This window comes from Carcharodon carcharias, chromosome 10, assembly GCF_017639515.1.
Source record: "Carcharodon carcharias isolate sCarCar2 chromosome 10, sCarCar2.pri, whole genome shotgun sequence".
In the NCBI taxonomy this organism is placed as follows: domain Eukaryota; kingdom Metazoa; phylum Chordata; class Chondrichthyes; order Lamniformes; family Lamnidae; genus Carcharodon; species Carcharodon carcharias.
In genome coordinates, this window is record NC_054476.1 from 31,368,416 (window position 1) to 31,385,465 (window position 17,050).

The 17,050-nt window shown below is 42.5% G+C and overlaps 1 protein-coding gene across 1 annotated transcript in view; it reads left to right on the top strand.

Moving 5' to 3' along the window:
- Positions 1 to 3,094: 3,094 nt before the first annotated feature.
- mpped2a (metallophosphoesterase domain containing 2a) overlaps positions 3,095 to 17,050 on the top strand; it is a 187,542-nt gene continuing 173,586 nt past the window's right edge. Inside the window, exons 1-2 of the mRNA XM_041196535.1 lie at positions 3,095 to 3,216; positions 5,114 to 5,332. Coding sequence (XP_041052469.1) covers positions 5,181 to 5,332 — 152 coding nt within the window. The 5' untranslated portion in view covers positions 3,095 to 3,216; positions 5,114 to 5,180. The remainder of the gene's footprint in view (positions 3,217 to 5,113; positions 5,333 to 17,050) is intronic.

Below are 17,050 nucleotides of genomic sequence, written 5' to 3' on the forward strand. Positions count from 1 at the left end.
CACTCTCAATTTTCATTGCACTGCCAAGCCCTGGAATTCCATTCCTGAAATGCTCTGCCCTGCCTTCTTTAAGGCGCTCCTTAAAACCTATTTCTTTTGGTCACCTATCCTAATATTGCATTATGTGGCTTGGTGTCAAATTTTGTTTTGCTCTGCTAAACTAATATGTGAGGCATCCAGGGGTCGATCTTTCTGGCTGCATTGAAGTCCTCTTACTGCAGCGTCTACATGCCAACTAGATGCAGCAGTCGATTCAAGCCAATGTACAATAATGGCAAGGTTCGGTCAACTGCACTTCATGTCCAGGAGGTAGCAACCTCAGGTTAATAGCTGCCAGTTTGCTGCAGATTGAGGAAGAGGGGATCCAGCCTGTTGCCTCTTGACCCTGGCCTCAAACCCTGGCAGCTCAGTCCAATTGCACTCACTTTTCTGATTTGCTGCTGTTTGAACCTGTGGGCCCAGAGTTTTAGATAGGTCTGTTATTGGCACTATGGCCACTATTGGTGAATAAACCATAACTCAGAGCACCAAGACCTGTTCGTGTCAGCAACTTGTGACACATAGGCCAGAATTTTCCAGCCCCCCTGCGGCGGGTTACCCCGCGGCAGGGCTGGTGAGCCATTGAAATCTCCATTCACATTGGCGGGACTGAAAGGTCCCACTGGTGTGAGGGGCTGGAAAATTCTGGCCATAAAGATTAATAGTAATGTGGATTTAAGCTCAACATAAACTGGGACTCTGTGGCACACTGCCCAAAAAGACAAAAACCCAAAATCCCAGTCACCACTGGTGTAAGATACCCAGTGGCTCAGTTAGTAACACTCCCACCCAGCATGTAAATGTTGTGAGTTCAAGTCCCAGTCCAAAGACACAAAAAATCTAGATGGCCCTCCCAGAAATGACATTCAGATGAGAAGTTAACCTCCATCCTGTCTGCCCTCTCAGATGGAAATCCCAGTGTTATTTTGAAGAAGAGAAAGAAGTTCTCCCCGGTGCCCTCGCCAATATTTACCCATCAACTTAACAACTTAAACGGATGATCTGGTCATTTCGCTCATCACTGTTTGTGGGATTTTGCTGTGCAGAAACTGGCTGCTGTGTTTCCGACATTACAGCAGTGACTCTGCTTCGTGACATAATTCGTTGGCTGTATAAAACACTTTGGAATGTCCTTTGGTCATCAAAGGTGCTGTATCGTTGCAAGTTCTTGCCTTAAGGTGTTGAATAGCCAGAACAAGTCATTGAAATATTATATTTCATGATATCGTGGAATGTAATTTCCCAGAGCACTGTTAAAATAAAATCCTGAAACCCCACCTATTCAGAATGCAAATGATTCCATTGCTGTGGAACAACAGCCCTGCTCCCATTAGACAATTTTTTTTGCATTGCTCTGTTTAGGTTAGTTTAGTGGGGATGTACAAGGGGAAGTATTTATGTGACATTCATGCTCCAAAATCTGGCCCCCCCACTCCAGTGGATCAACTTTTTCTTGGGTCTACAATCCTACAGCTGGGATTAGAAAGATGTGAAGGAACAGTGTAAACCTGCAACGCTGTTAACCCTATGTTCCTCACTCCACAGTTGCTGTGATCTACTGAGTGTTTCCAGCAATTTCTGATTTTTATTAATGGTTCGAGTGCTGGGAGCCAGCTCACGGACTCTGACCTCTTCGTGCTCTCACCTAAGCAAGTGGCAGCGTGAAGCTAGCTTTTGTATTGATGGAAGTTTCACAATAACGCGCACAATTATAATTTAAAACAAATATCAGTGGATTCAACTCCAGTATTCCGTGTTTACAGCGTTACTCCCTGCATGGTTTTCAAAGCTTTATTTTACAGCAATTTGCAAAGATGATGAATTTGTCCTGTGTGGATACAATATTTTCTTTTTTTGTTAATTTGCCATCTTTAATCATTCCTCTCCCGTAGCGTATTTTTCACATAAAATTATTGACAATTTGGGACACCAGTGAATGCAGCAGTGAGCCCATTCCCCTTTATCCTCCCTCCGTATCCAGCCCATTTCCCTCTCTTCTCGCCCCTCTGCCCCATCATTTCACTGACCCCTCACGCCTCCATTCCCACCATTTTCCCCACCCCCTCTATTCCCGACCATCCCTTTCTCCCTCCAAGCCCTCCCTCCGCCATGATCTGCAGAGTTTCAACTCCGTTTCCAACTCACCCAGCATCTTAAGGGTTAACAGCTGCCCTCTCTGGGCACACACACACAAGACAGCCCAGCAGATGCTGCAGGCACTCCGGCCAGGAGCACACACGAAATGAAAATCCATTTACCAGAGTTGAGTTACCGAGTCCCAAATTAATTGTGACCGAGTTTGTTTCACTCTCTTTTTCCCGCCACACTCTGTAGTGTGCTGTCTGTCTTTTGGCTGATGTCCAACCTCTCTAAATCCCTGTTTATTTGATCTACAGGAAAAAGAGCAAGAAAGAAGCAAAATTAAACCGAGACCCCACACACAAAAAGAAGCCGGTTTTAAGCAAGAACACAGATTAAACACATGAAAAGTTTTTTTTTAATTTTAAAAATGACTTCTAAGGTTGTTTTAAAGAGGGAAGTTATTGTAGTTAATGTTATGTTTATATAAATATCAAATCTATAATACAGAAATCTGCACTGTGGATATTGTGTGTCGGTGTTTTCCCCTGGTATAATGTTCCCTGCTGTCTTTCTCTCTCTCTTTCTCTGTGCCTGTCAATGACCTAACCCTTTCCCCACCTCCCCTTTGGCTCTTCCTCTGCCACCCCTCTTTTTTTTGGTTGCACCGCTCCCTCTCTCCCTCCCTCCCTTTGCTCCTCCTGCGGGAGCACTGACCCGAGCGAAGGTCGAAAGCGAGGCTTCGCTACCATCAGCTCCCGGGTGCCAGCGGGTCGGAGGTTCGAGCCCCGGGGAGGGAAGAGAGTGGAAAACACAGAGAGCTCACCTTTAAACCCGGTGCTCTTCCTTCCCTCCCTCCCTGTCCACCTTTTGCTCTTCAGGCAGACATTCCGGACAATCTCTCTGTACCCCCCCCACTCCTCCTTCCTCCTCCTACCCCCACCTCCCTTCCCCTTTCCCCCCTCCAAACCCATCTTCCCCTTTATTCTCCCCCCCCCCCCCCAAACTGATGGATCGAGTCCTGTGAAGAACCGAAAAGGACAATCCTGGATTCTGAGTCAACCACAACACACAAACACACTAAAAAAACAAACCGAGGTAATCTTTATATATGTGTTTGTGTGTGTGTGTTTGTGTGTCTAAAAGCAGAAACAGAAACCTTGCGCCTTAGAAAAGCAGAGAGGGGAAGGTTGGAGGAAGGGAAAGAGGAAGGAAAGAAAGGAAAGGGAGGGAGAGAGAGAGAAAGGGAAGAGAGGGGAATAGAAGCAGTCACAAAAGCCCGGGTCGGCGCTGCTGGGTTAGAGGTGCCTTGTCATTACAGCGCGGGAGAGAAACAGAATGGCTTGAACTGAACCTTCTATTTTCGAACGATGTGTCGCCAAAAAAGCGAATGTATCGGATTTAATAGTTCTGAGAAATTGCAATGTTCCAGAGGTCTTGTTAGTGTCAGATAGCAACTCTCCCTGTTTAACCGGTGTGTTGGGGGAGGGGGGTAGTGTAATGATTTCGCGTTTGCCTGGTTAATTTTTTTTTAACACAAAAACACACAAGTCTTTTCATGGTTGCGATCTTTAAAAGCAACTGCGACGAAGGCCAGGCTCTTGTGTCGTCCCCCCACCACCCCCCCCCCCCCCGCTTCTCGTAACCCACCGCACAAAAGGCAAGATCAGGATCTCATGCAAAGTGCAATCTCCTGACCTCGTCTCTTACACCTCCCTCCGCCGCCTTATTTCCTATTCACCCCCTCCCACCCCACAAACACTCTCGTTTCCATTTAATTTCAGTAAAATTACAACCGAGTTCGCTGTTGATGCAGATAATTCGGGCGCAGATAGGCTCATTTTGAACTATTGATCTTTATGTGAATTTATATTAAAAAAAATCAACCTTGCAACAATTTCCGAATTTTTGTAAACATCCCAGAGGCCTAGATTTGTCAATTATTAAGGAAAAGGGAGGGATTTTTTTTTTTTGTTTTATAAAATTGACCAAAGATCGAGAGTGATAGATCACAGAGACCCTGAATGTCATCTATTTTGCATTTTGCAATTATCAATGAAGAAAATACACAGAAGAGAGGGGGGAAGCAGTGCAGCCTTTTTTTAAAATACAGTTAAGTAATGACCTTAAAGGTGGTTAACTGCTCTTGTGTCTTGTGTTGAATTAGATATTTCTTTTAAAAAAAAAGATTGGGGGGGGGTGGAATCTGAATGAGTGACGGCGGTGGGATTAGCTGAATGACGTTTGGGAGAGGGGATGCTGTTGGAGCAGTGGGAAGTGAGCGATCTCTCATGCCCATTGCTACCGAGTGGATGTCAAGTCAGGCGACCAGAGGCCAGGCAAAGGAAGCAGGGCAGGCTGGTTTTCTGAGCATCTCCTTGCCTTTTGGAGTTCAGACCCTACCAGCAAGCGAGGTCTATCACACGAACCCTGTTGTGGATGTTTTAAAATAATATTTGCGTTGAGAGATTTATTTTAGCTCGGCTTTTTTTAAAAAAAATATATATAGATGGGCGTTGGTGGTGGATGAACAGGTTTCACCGGTTTGAATGATCTCTTTGGTCCCAAGTTCATGAACTTGAGCCTGTTTGCCGACATCAGGGGCATAGATTTTGATACAAGTAATTGGTGTCTGTCGGCGTTACAATACTGGTAGAATTTGGAGTCTGGAGTTTTTGCATTTAGACAAAAAAAAATGATTTGCAGTGAGCAATTTTATTTCACTACATTTTTGAAAAAAACAAACAATTTTGGGGGGAAATTATTCATGTAATTTTGGATCATTAGAAAGTATAAATCCGTTCTGTCAATCGCCAGAGACGGACGATTTAAACTTACAATTGAGTTTGATTGAAACTCTCTGCAATTCACCCAATTTTACAAATTGTGTATTTTTTTCCCCTCCTCTCTAGGATTACGCATTTTTTTTAAAAAAAGACAATTAATTTTGCTCTCTTTATGATTTAATTTGGCAACTATTTTCCCCGGTTGGAAGGCTGGAACCTCACAAGCACAACCGCCCCACAATGTGCTGCCTAGCATTCACCGAAGGAAAGTTGTAAATGGATTTTGTCGAGCACGGGATGATGGCTCATGGAATTCCTTCGCAAGGGAAAATTACCATCACGGTGGACGAGTACAGCTCCAACCCGACCCAAGCCTTCACTCATTACAACATCAACCAGAGTCGCTTCCAGCCACCCCACGTGCATATGTGAGTACATTTCACTTCATCTGGTTGTGCAATCTCCGATTAAGCTCCCTATTTTTGCTGTCTCTTTTTTTGGTCTGCCTTTGCATTAAAAGCAACAGGCACCTACGTCTGTTGAATCGGGAGTGCGGTGGGGTGGGTGGGGGGAATAACTTTCAAATCCTCCGACCAAGATTTGATACAAGTTTACATTCCTGCAATTTACACCACTCGTTGGAGTGATTTGACAGGTAAACTGTTCAGAGGGCTGAGCACCCAAACACTCCTTGTGATTCATAGCAATCTATAAATTTGACTTGGAATCGACAAGTAAATTGTTGCAGCAGGTTAGTAACCTATTTGTCAATTGCCTGTCAAAAACCTGAGGGAATAGGGGAATACCTAGCCCTGAAGAGCTCCAGTGTATCTTAACCTAGGTCTTAATTTTAGCTGACTGGAGTGAAACAGAAGGTGGTTTCCATTACTTCATTATCTAGATACTTTATTATATTTAATGAGGTGGTGTTCCTTTTTTTTTTGTTGCTGGCCCACAGTATGTAAGTGATAGTTTCAAACTGTCAGAAAATTTCAGCCAGCACGTACTCTATTCCGAGACTGTTCCTGGCTCTCTGCAGCATCTATTAAACTTTGATCGGAAAGTTTTCATGGAGGAACCGTCAAAGGGCCATGTCTGATTTCTTCATACTTATTTGACTGCTGCTATTAAAAATGGCCTCCAGATCTCAGACAGTGTAGCTGGGGGTGGGGGGGTGGGGGGTGAGTGGTGGGGGGGGGGGGGGGGGGGGGGGCGGGGGTGGAGGTTAGTGAACTGTATTATGTGCGAGCCTATACCTGCCAACAGCAGGAGACCCTGACTTTTTATGTACTTTGCTGTTAGGAATCTCTGCATGAAAAGCAGACTGTTTTTCCATGGTTCATTTTCTCTTTGCCCTTACGCGAATTCATCAAAATAATTTCAAAATTCACTGCAGGTGGCCCCTTGAATAATGTACAGATCAGTTTGAAATCAAAAATGAAGACACTTATTTCACAGTGATTATTTATCAATAACTGGCTTTGCCTGACTGATAAACAGTCACTGCTTAGAACAGTATCGTTCTAAGAATGGATGCATTAAACTGCAAGCTTGAGCTAAAAGTAATATGTTTAAAAATCAGAAATTAAAAGGAAAAGTGCATTTTTGAAGTAATTTTGATATTGATTTTTAAATCAGGACTGCACATTGGGATTAAGCTAAAATATATGACAACACAATGGGCAGCTAATCTCAAACACAGGACCCACAATAGGAACAGTTGGCAAACACAGGTTGCACGATAGGTACAATATTTAAGTGCGGGATACACAACAGGGGACACTTTTTTTAAATACAGGATACACAATGGGAGCATCTATTTACAGCAGGGCTACACAATGGGGAGCAGATTTTTAAATGCATGATGCACAATGGAGGCAGTGTTCAAATGTAAGATTCGCAGGGGACCCAGTTTTTAAATGCTGGGTGCGCAGTGGTGGAACTGTGACTTGATCTGTTGGCCTAGTCATAACAATCTGTGCTGGCTTGAATTCTTTTAACCAAAAAAGAAATGGGTGCTTTCCTGCAATCATTGATCTCACAGGGACTTCGACTCTTTTGAGATGCATTTGTTAACAGTAGTGGGATGAGGAGTGGATGGTGAGATGAAACATTTTTTTTCATTAGCTGGAATTTCACCCGTGTTGCTAAATTGGTAGTGAAGATTTTGCTTACGAGTGGTGTAAACTTGACAGTTGGAAATGGGCAGCTCCAGAATGCCACTGTATAAGGTAGATTTTGTACAAATAAATCTCACTGGGGTAAAACCCATAAGTCTCTTTTCAGTGCCATGAGGTAGGAATATACTATTCTGAGTGGCCACCTTGAATCACTGATGTGACTAAAACACTGATTATTGATGGCATGTCACAAGAGACGACGTTGAATACACAACAGACCCTCACTGAATGCTTTAAAAAAGACACTGAACTTCACAGTAAATATTTCAACAAATAATACATCTTTCTTGAGTGATTTCAAGGCCATAGTGCAGTTTTTAAGAGTTCAGACAATGGTTATGAGCTGCTTGAACTTTGCTCCCACAATCTATGCAGTCATTTTAACCTCAGTTAAATGTCAACCTGGTAACTCAACCCAAGCAACTTGTTGTCCATTGTAATGAGTGACATTACCGTTGTACTTCATACATTAGGGAGTTCCACTTTCATTGCCTATTGAAGTACAATTTTAAAATGTATTTGATTCTAAAATGATTTTTCATTTGAATATTGGAAACTGTGTCTTAACAGCCCATATGGGCTGATCAGGGATCCTTTCAAACAGCTAGTGCATATTTGGATATGCCAGGCAAGGATAAGCTCAGGTGTGATGCATCCTATAGTTGAATATCTGTCAGTGCTCATTAGTCTAATTCATTAATGAGGAAATGCTGTAAAGGCAATCAGGGCTGGGGATGGTAACTGTAGCCCATTGAGGAATCAATGTTTTGATGAGAGGGGAAATTAACAGTAAAGGAAAAATAAGGGAAAAAGATGATCTGGTAAATGGAAATCACCAAGGTTGTTTTTTTTCTTGGAGGTGACTGGGAGGGGGAATTGAGCCAGTGCATTTCCTAAATAAGCTTAACACTTATAGTTTGGCCATAGAATTGGTTTAAATGTTTAGCTTCATGATTTGATGGAAATATTTGGAAGAAAACCCTTTTGGAAAGTCCTCTTGATTTGTGTGAAACAAGCATGGGTTAAAAGAAGGGATTGATTCAAAAATTGGCAACTGCAGTGAAAGGGTACTGTCACGCTTAAAGTGACACTTTTGAAGCAGAAGTACATTTTTTCCTGATTCAGATGGTGGCAAGCTTGAACCGTCGATCCAAGCTATTAGAAAATGTACACGTTTGTTTAGAGATTTAATTTCCTCTTGTGCACTGATCTACATCAAATTCTTTTGAGTTCTATTTTAAAATGTTTTAACAATGTCATTGAAATCTCGTGCGGTGGAATGTTAACCAGTGCGCTTCCAGTGAAGTGATACTCGAGGGAGATTTGAGTTTAGTATCCTTTAATTTGCTGCAACCTACCTGTGGAAACCTAAACACTCTCCCACGAAAAGCTGTTGGCTCTGAGAGATCAATTGGGAAATTTTGAAGCTGGGAATGATAGATTTTTGTTAGGGATATTAAGGGTTACAGAACTAAGGTGGATGGATGGAGTTAAGACGCAGATCAGCCATGATCCAATTAAATGGGTGAAACTGCCTGAATGGCCTAATCCTGCCCTAGGACTGCGAGTCCTGGGACCACCAGACTGGAGAGTCAGCCCTAATATATTCTGTTGCTGGTTTATGTGTGTGAAGCTTGTATTGGTGGAAAACACATTCTTTATGCTTGAATTATCAACAATATTTGCATTGTTGGGAAAGTAGGGAAGGGAAGAGTGTTGAGTCGCAGCATCATAACACTCGCTATTAAAAGTGAATGGTTAACCCAAAACATAAAGTGAAAATCTGACTGATTTTGCTGATGGGACATGACTGACTCTGATCTACTTGATTCTATTGCAAGACTGAATTTGCACTACACATGCACACTTGTACAATCCACAGTTATATCCTTAGTATCAGTGTGGGACAATTTGGGATTAAATCATAAAATGACGACACCACAGAGGAGGCCATTTGGCCTGTTGTGTCTGTGCCGACCTTCTGTAAGAGCAACTCAGCTAGTCCTACTCCCCTACCTTTTCTTTGTAACCTGCAGATTTTTTCTCTTAAGATAATTGTCCAATTTCCTTTTGAAAGCCACAGTTGAACCTACCTCCACCAAATTCTCAAGCTGTGCATTCCAGATCCTAACCACTTATTGTGTTTAAAAAAAAAAAGAGGCTTTCCTCATGCTGCCTCCAGTTCTATTACCAGTCATCCTAAATCGGTGTCCTCAGGTTCTCAACATTTTTGCCAATGGAAACAGTTTCTCCCTATCTACCCTGCCCAGACCTCTCATTTTGAATACCTCTATCAAATCTCCTCTTAAACCTTCTTTGAAGAGAGAAACCCGTTCACCAATCTATCCCTGAAACGGAAGTCCCTCGTCCCTGGAACCTTGCTCGTAAATCTTTTCTGCACTCTCTAATGTCTTCACATCCTTTTTAAAGTACGGTGTCCAAAACAGGACACAATACTTCAGCTGAAGCTGAAGCACTGTCTTATAAAGGCTCATCATAACTTCCTTGCTTTTGTAATCTATGCTCCTTTTTATAAAATCCAGGATCCCATATGCCTCATTAACTGCTTTCTTAATCTGCCCTGTCATCTTCAACAACTTGTATACGTTTACCCCAGGTCCCTCTGCCCCTGTATCTCATTTAGAATTATATATTTTATATTGCCATTCCTCATTCTTATTCTGTGGATTGACACTGATTGTTAAACTAGTGTGCATATAATAAGGTAGGTGTTCGGGCAAGACCTTCATGCTCCAGAGACTCTCGTTCTGCTTTGCTCTGTTGTCAGGTCAGGCTTTGACTTTCAATTCAGGCTGCACTTGCATTGTATTTAGTGCAAAGTGAGACCCTTAGTGCACCATTCCATTCATCGGTACCAGCCACAAAACCCACAGATTTATAACATCTGCAGTCCTACGGTGTACACATTATGACTAAGAAGCTAGCCTTAAAATCATGGTTGAATTTTTAAAAGTTACTCTGGGATTTGCAAAGTTATGGAGGAAGGGAAGGGGTAGTGGACCTCTTTCAGAGAGCTGGCACATATATGATGGGCCAAATGGCCTCCTCCTTTATGTTGCTATGAATACTTTGCTTAATGATATCTTTATATGGCTTGATCAGAAAGTATTGTTCAATACCATTTAGGTTTTGTAATGCTTATAGTTTTAGGATAAAAGACTTACATTTATATAGCTCCTTTCAAAGCTTCAGGGTATCCCAATGTGTTTGAAAATCCCCAAGCCATTGAAATATGTTTGAATTGAAGTCTCTGTTGTAATGTAGGAAATTTAATGTAATACGTGTTTTGACATTCAGCTAAGGAAGCTGCTTAAATTTCATGCGGCTTTCAAAGTGTTCTATTTGCTCCTATTTATTTGTTCAGCACTGAAGAGTGAGTCCCATTTAAGGTCTGTTGCTTTTGTGTCTTTCACAGAGGATGCAACACTTCACCCTTTATTTTACTTCACGCTGACACATTAACAGAGATGAGATAGTAATCCGGGGACAAAATGAATTGGCATTTGGAAAATCAATGAAAGTCAGCATGGATCTATTAAAGATAAATTGTATTTGATTGAGTTCTTTGATGAAGTAACGGAGAGTTTTGATGAAGGTTGTGCAGTTGATGTTGTATATTTGGACTTTCAAAACAAGTTTGACAAATTACCACATAATAGCCTTATTAGCAAAGTTAAATGCGATTAAAGGGACAATAGCAGCATAGATACAAGATTAGCTAGGGGACAGAAAGCAGAGGGTAATTGTGAATAAAAGCAAAATACTGCGGATGCTGGAAATCTGAAATAAAAAACAGAAAATGCTGGAAAAACTCAGCAGGTCTGGCAGCATCTGTGGAGAGAAAAACAGAGTTAATGTGTTGAGTCCATATGACTTCTTCAGAGCTAAAGAGAAGTAGAAATGTGACAGATTTTATATTATTTAAGAGGGGGTGGAGCGAAATAGAAGGTCAGGAGAGATTGAAAAAGATGTCATGGACACAAGACAAAGGGACTGTTAATGGTAAGGTTAACGACTAAAGAAGATGCTGATAGTGGCATAAAGATAGCAGAATGTGTTAATAGCAGAGCAAGGATGAGCGCTCTGAAAGCACAACATAGAAACAAGTGACAGATGGCCCTGTGGGGTTGGGGTGTGGTGTGGTTGGGTAAAAAGGATAAAAAAGGTAAATTTAAAAATAAATAAAAAATTAAAACAATAAAAAGTGCATAAATAAATCAATTGAAAATATATTTTTTTTTAAATTAGATTTAAAAAAGTGCAAAGATAGAGGAGAAATTTCATGGCTTGAAGTTGTTGAACTCAGTGCTTAGTCCAGTGGGCTGTAAAGTGCCTAGTCAGAAGATGAGGTGCTGTTTCTCCAGTTTGCGTTGTACTTCACTGGAACATTGCAGCAGGCCAAGGGCGGACATGTGGGCATGAGAGCAAGATGGTGCATTGAAATGGCAAGCGACAAGAAGGTCTGGGTCATGCTTGCAGGCTAAGAGAAGGTGCTTCTCAAAACGGTCACCCAGTTTGCGTTTAGCCTGCTCAGTGTTTTCTGGAGACTGCATTGCGAGCAGAGAATACAGTAGACCAAATTGAAGGAGGTGCAACTTGGAAAGATTGTTTGGACGATGAGGAGGGAGGAGGTGAAGGGGCAGGTGTTGTACCTTCTGCAATTGCAGGGGAAGGTGTTGTAGGAAGGGGATGAGGCATTGGGGGCGATGGAGGAGTGGACAAGGGTGTCATGGAGGGAACGGTCCCTAAGGAATGCTGAAGGGGTGGGGTGTGGGGGCAGGCGGTGGAGCTGAGGGGAAGATACGTTTGGTGGTGTCATCATGCTGGAGTTGGCAGGAATGGCGGAGGATGATCCCTTGAATGTGGAGGCTGAAAAGTGAGGACAAGGGGGACCCAATCATGGTTCTGAGAGGGAGGGAAAGGGGTGCGGGAGATGGGTTGGCAATTGTGAATAGTTGTTTTTCAGGCTGGAGGGCCATTTCCCCAGGTGTTGGTGTTAGCACTACTATTTTTTTTGATATGCATTAATGATCTGGACATCTTTTCAAAGTTTGATGATGATACAAAACTCAGAGTTGCAACATACAGTGAGGTGGATAATAACATACATCAGGAGGACGTAGACAAAGACTGGTGAAATGGCAGATGCATTTTAATACAGGCAAGTGTGGAGTTATATATTTTGGTAGGAAAAATTGAGGAGAGGCAATGTGAACTAAATGGTATAATCTTAAAGGGGGTTCAAGAACAGGGAGAACTGGTGGTGAATATGCACAAATCTTTGAAAGTGGCAGGTCAAATTCAGAAGGTTGTTTTAAAAAAAGGCACATGATATCCTTGGTTTCACTAAGAGGAATATGGTACAATTGCAAGGGGGCTATGCTAAATATTTATCATACACTGTTAGGTCTCCACTGGAGTATTGTGGCCAATCCTGGGCATGACATTTTAGGGAAAATGTTAAGGCTTTAGAGAGAATGCAGAAGAAATTTATGAGAATGGTACCAGGGATCAGGGACTTCAGCTATGTGAAGAAACTGGGGAAGCTGGGATTTTTTTCCTTAGATCAGAGAAGGTTAAGAGAAGATTTGACAGAAATGCTCCAAATCATGAATGGTTTGGATATAGTAAATATGGAGGAACTGTTTCCAGCGGTAGAAAGGTCAGTAACCAGAGGACACAGATTTAAGGTGATTAGTAGAAGAAGCCGAGGTGACATGAGGAAACAGTTTTTGAACAGCAAGTTGTTATTATCTGGAATGTACAGTTTGACAGGGTGGTGGAAGCAGATTCAACAGCAACTTTCAAAAGAGTTGCATAACTATTCACAGGGAGAAAAAAATACTCAGGACTATGGATAAAAGGCAGGGGGAGTGGGAATAATGAGATAGCTCTACAAAAGAATCATCCCAGGGAGAATGGCCTCCCGTGCAGTATTATTCTAGGGAACCTCATGGCAATGCACAAAAAGTGGGGAAGGCGTCATGCTCGGGTTCCATTGATTATTGCATCCAATAGTTGGAAACCTAACGCCAATGCTGTGCCTGAATTAGCCATCTCCCAGGGTTCACATGGTGCTGGGGTAATGCTGGCATTTCTGTGCGAGCAGTAACTTAAGAATGTCATCTGCAAATGCTGGTGTGAGATGTTAAACTTTAAAATTACTTACTGCAGCCATCTATTTTGTCTTCCCGTATTGTACAGTCTTTAATACGCTACAAATGTAACACAGACCAAATTCTAGTTGATTAGTGGAAGCTGTGTAAGGCTTGACTAAATTCAACAAAACTCTAAATCAGTTGTGCCGCATGGCCCTGTTAAAATCCGAGCTACAAGATGCTTTTTCTCCATTATCCTCATCTCTTTCATTCATGTGATTACTTAACATTCATTTGTCATTGCTAGAAAAATATCAAGTGTTCCTTGTCTTTGAGAGACATGTAGATATGAAGGAGGTCTAAAAGCACCTTGCATCCAAAGCACAACTCAGAAGTGTAGTCACAGTTGTAAGGCGGGGAAATGCAGCAACCAGTTTGTGAATGGCAAACAGCAGTGTGATAATGACCAGGTCAGCTTTACTTTTTGGTCACGTTAGTTGAGAGTTAAATATTAGCGAGGACGCCAGGGGGAAAACTCCCTTGCTCTTCTTTGAAATATTCAAAATTATTGCCCTAAAATATTCCATCCTGAAGTTGTGAATCAATCCATTTGTTTTCTGTGGGCAGGAGAGTGAGATCGAAGATGAGTATTAAATGACAGTAAAAGGTTTGGATTTTAGAAAAGCTGAGGTGGGTGCTGTGGGAGATCTAACTTTCTTGGGTCGCTGCTCTTCCCGTAGTTACATAATTAGGAACAGTCCACGGAAGGGGGAAGCTATTGTCAAAGATACAAAAGAGACACGATGTGGGCATGAGCTTGTGTGATCTGTGGTGAACCTCAATGCTGTTTAGTACTTGTTCTCCGGACTAAATGAAAAGTTTACTGTCCCAGTCTTGCCCACATCAAGTGTCTTAATGTAACTTGTTGCTTCGCAAAGGCAACAGTGTGACAATTTTGTTTAGCTTAAGTAGCTTATTGGGAGGTGGGGGGTGGGGGTGGTGTGCGTGGGGGGGGTGTAATTCCCGGGTAGATTGCTTTCCCCAGTTCTGTGCAGTAGGGGTTTTCAGACTTTTCTGTATCATGGGGCAGAAATGTCCCCACTTTGGCGGGGGGGGGGGGGGGTTGTGTGGGGGCAGGCGGGGTGGGCGAGAACCTGATCGGGGCCGCGCCGCCATTTTACGTGGGCGGGCTAATTAAGACCCGCCCAGCATGACGTGCACCAGGAAGCACTGAGCGCTCCCTGTGCGGGCAGGGGAGGATCCCCTGAGTCGGGGCCTGCGCTCTATCGCATACGTGCGTGAACGAGCGCAGAAATCTCCCTGAGGCACAGAGGTGCCTTAGGGAGATTAGTTTATGGTTTAAACATTTAAATAAAGAAGAGAAAATATATTAAGACACGTCCCCTCATGTGACAGAGTCACATGAGCTGGGACATGTCGATGAATTTTTTCAAAATTTTTTATTTAATTAATAAACCCTTCGTGAAACCTCATCCCGCCCTTCTTAACCACTTTAATTACTTTCTTAATGCTCAATAGGCCTTTGACAAGTCGATGGGTGCACAGCCGAGTCAGCCCCGTCCCCACTTGCCGACCGGAAACTTCTTCCCATGGAATCCCTACACAAATATCGGCACAAACTGTGCCCCACCCCTCGCTCCCCCCAACCACCTTCCTGCAAACACTGACACAGCATCAGGGAGTCCCAATCCAAATTATTGAAAGGCGTTGCCACTCACCCAAAAGGAAACAGTCCTTCAATTGCAAAACAGCAAGTTTTTTTTCTTTTGATCAGTTTACAACAGCAATAGCAAGCTTGTAAGTCAAGTTCGGGATCGATGAAAGGCAGAAGTCAGGACCCCATCAGATCACAAAATGCTTACAGAAGAGGGAGGCCATTCGACCCATGTAGCGTAGCCATTCAGAAATTCCCCATCTCTGGCCGATTACTTGGTCTAGTTGTTCCTATCATTATTCCAGGGTTTTCACCTCCAGTACTCCATCTAAGTCAGAGTTAGTTCCAACTCCATGTGTTAATCACTCTCTGCCTGGAGGAAAACTTGCTGACCATTGCCAGCTATGCCTTCCACCAACGACCTTTAGCCCTGAAATTCTCTTCCCAAACCTCTCCACCTCTCTACCTCTGTCTCCTTTTTTAAGATTTTTATTATTTTTTAAAAATTCATTTTTGGGGTGTGGGCTTCGCTGGCTGGGTCAGCATTTATTGCCTATCCCTAATTGCCCTTGAGAAGGTGGTGGTGAGCTGCCTTCTTGAACCGCTGCAGTCCATGTGGTGTAGATGTTCCTTAAAACCTACTCCTTTGACCAAGTTTCAGTGCTAATGTCTCCTTCAGTGAAGTACCTTGGTTTTACTTCATTGTAGGTACTATATAAATGCAAATTTTGACTGATATCAATCCTAACTTTGCCTATTGCTAGTTTAAACCTGTGACATTCCCCCTCATCCTTGTCCGCCTCTCACAATATAGTTCAAAGTAATTTTCTGGATGTTTCTTTTCCATACCATCCTACGCACTTGCTTAACTTCACAGATGAAGAGCACTTTTTTCAGTTTATATGTGAGCCTCTTGGGGTTGTGGACCTGCGCAATTATGAAGTAAAAATGCACTGTGAGCACATGATCAAATCAGGAATAGTGTGAGTATGGACATGCTGAAAGAAGAATAAACAATATTGGTGAATTCAATCTTGGAGTTTATTTTTAAATTATTATTGGGGCAGATTTGTTGTAAAGGATCATCTTGGCACAGCTTTTTTAAATTCGTTCATGGGACGGGGGCATTGCTGGCTGGGCCAGCATTTATTGCCCATCCCTAATTCCCCTTTGGGAACTGAGTGGCTTACTAGGCCACTAGGTCAACCACATGTAGGCCAAGTAAGTACAGCAGATTTCCTTCCCTAAAGGGCATTAGAAAACCAGATGGGATTTGTTTACAGCAACAATGGTTTCATGGTCCAAAACAAAAACAAAAAATGCTGGAATAACTCAACAGGTCTGACAACATCTGTGGAGAGAAAGACAGAGTTAACATTGCAAGTCTGTATGACGCTTCTTCATCAGAAGCAGATTTTTGTTTTAGATTTCCAGCATTTGCTTTTATCGTCATCAATAGACTTTAATTCCAGTTTTTTATTGAATATAAATTCCACCATCTGCCATGGTGGGATTCAAACCCAGGTCCCCAGAACATTACCCTTGAGTTTCTGGATTACTAGCCCAGTGACAATACCACTACGCCACCACCTCCCCTGGTGCAGAGAGGAAAATCGGACAGGCTGTATCCTGAGTGTGTAATTCCCTCTTTCCGGACTTTCATCTTGTGTGTTGTGCCCAGGTGCATATGAGGGAGATCTGTCTTGGAATACTCACTGTACGTACATTTAAAAATCTGAACCAATTTGAAAACTCTTGTAGTGATTCAATCTGGCAGAGTTCATATTTGGTGGTTTTACATATTCAAAGAATACTTGGTACAAAAAATCATCATTGAATCATAGAATAGCACAGGACAGAAGAAGGCCATTCAGTCTATTGAGTTTACACTACCTTGTTCCAAGAACAATCCAGTTAGTCCCACTCCTTTGTTCTTTCCTCATATCCGTGCAACTTTTTTCTCCTTCAATTATTTATTCAGCTCCCATTTAAAGGCTATTATTGGATGTGTATCCACCACACTATCCAGACAGTGCTTCCAAGTCCTAACCATTTTCCCACAGATAAATTGCCAAATGGAGAAGGCCATTGAGTTGCATTGCCAGGCCTAGAACTGACTGCTGCCCTTATTGGTGAATGGTTTAAGGGGCATTCCTCTCTCTGCTATATTAA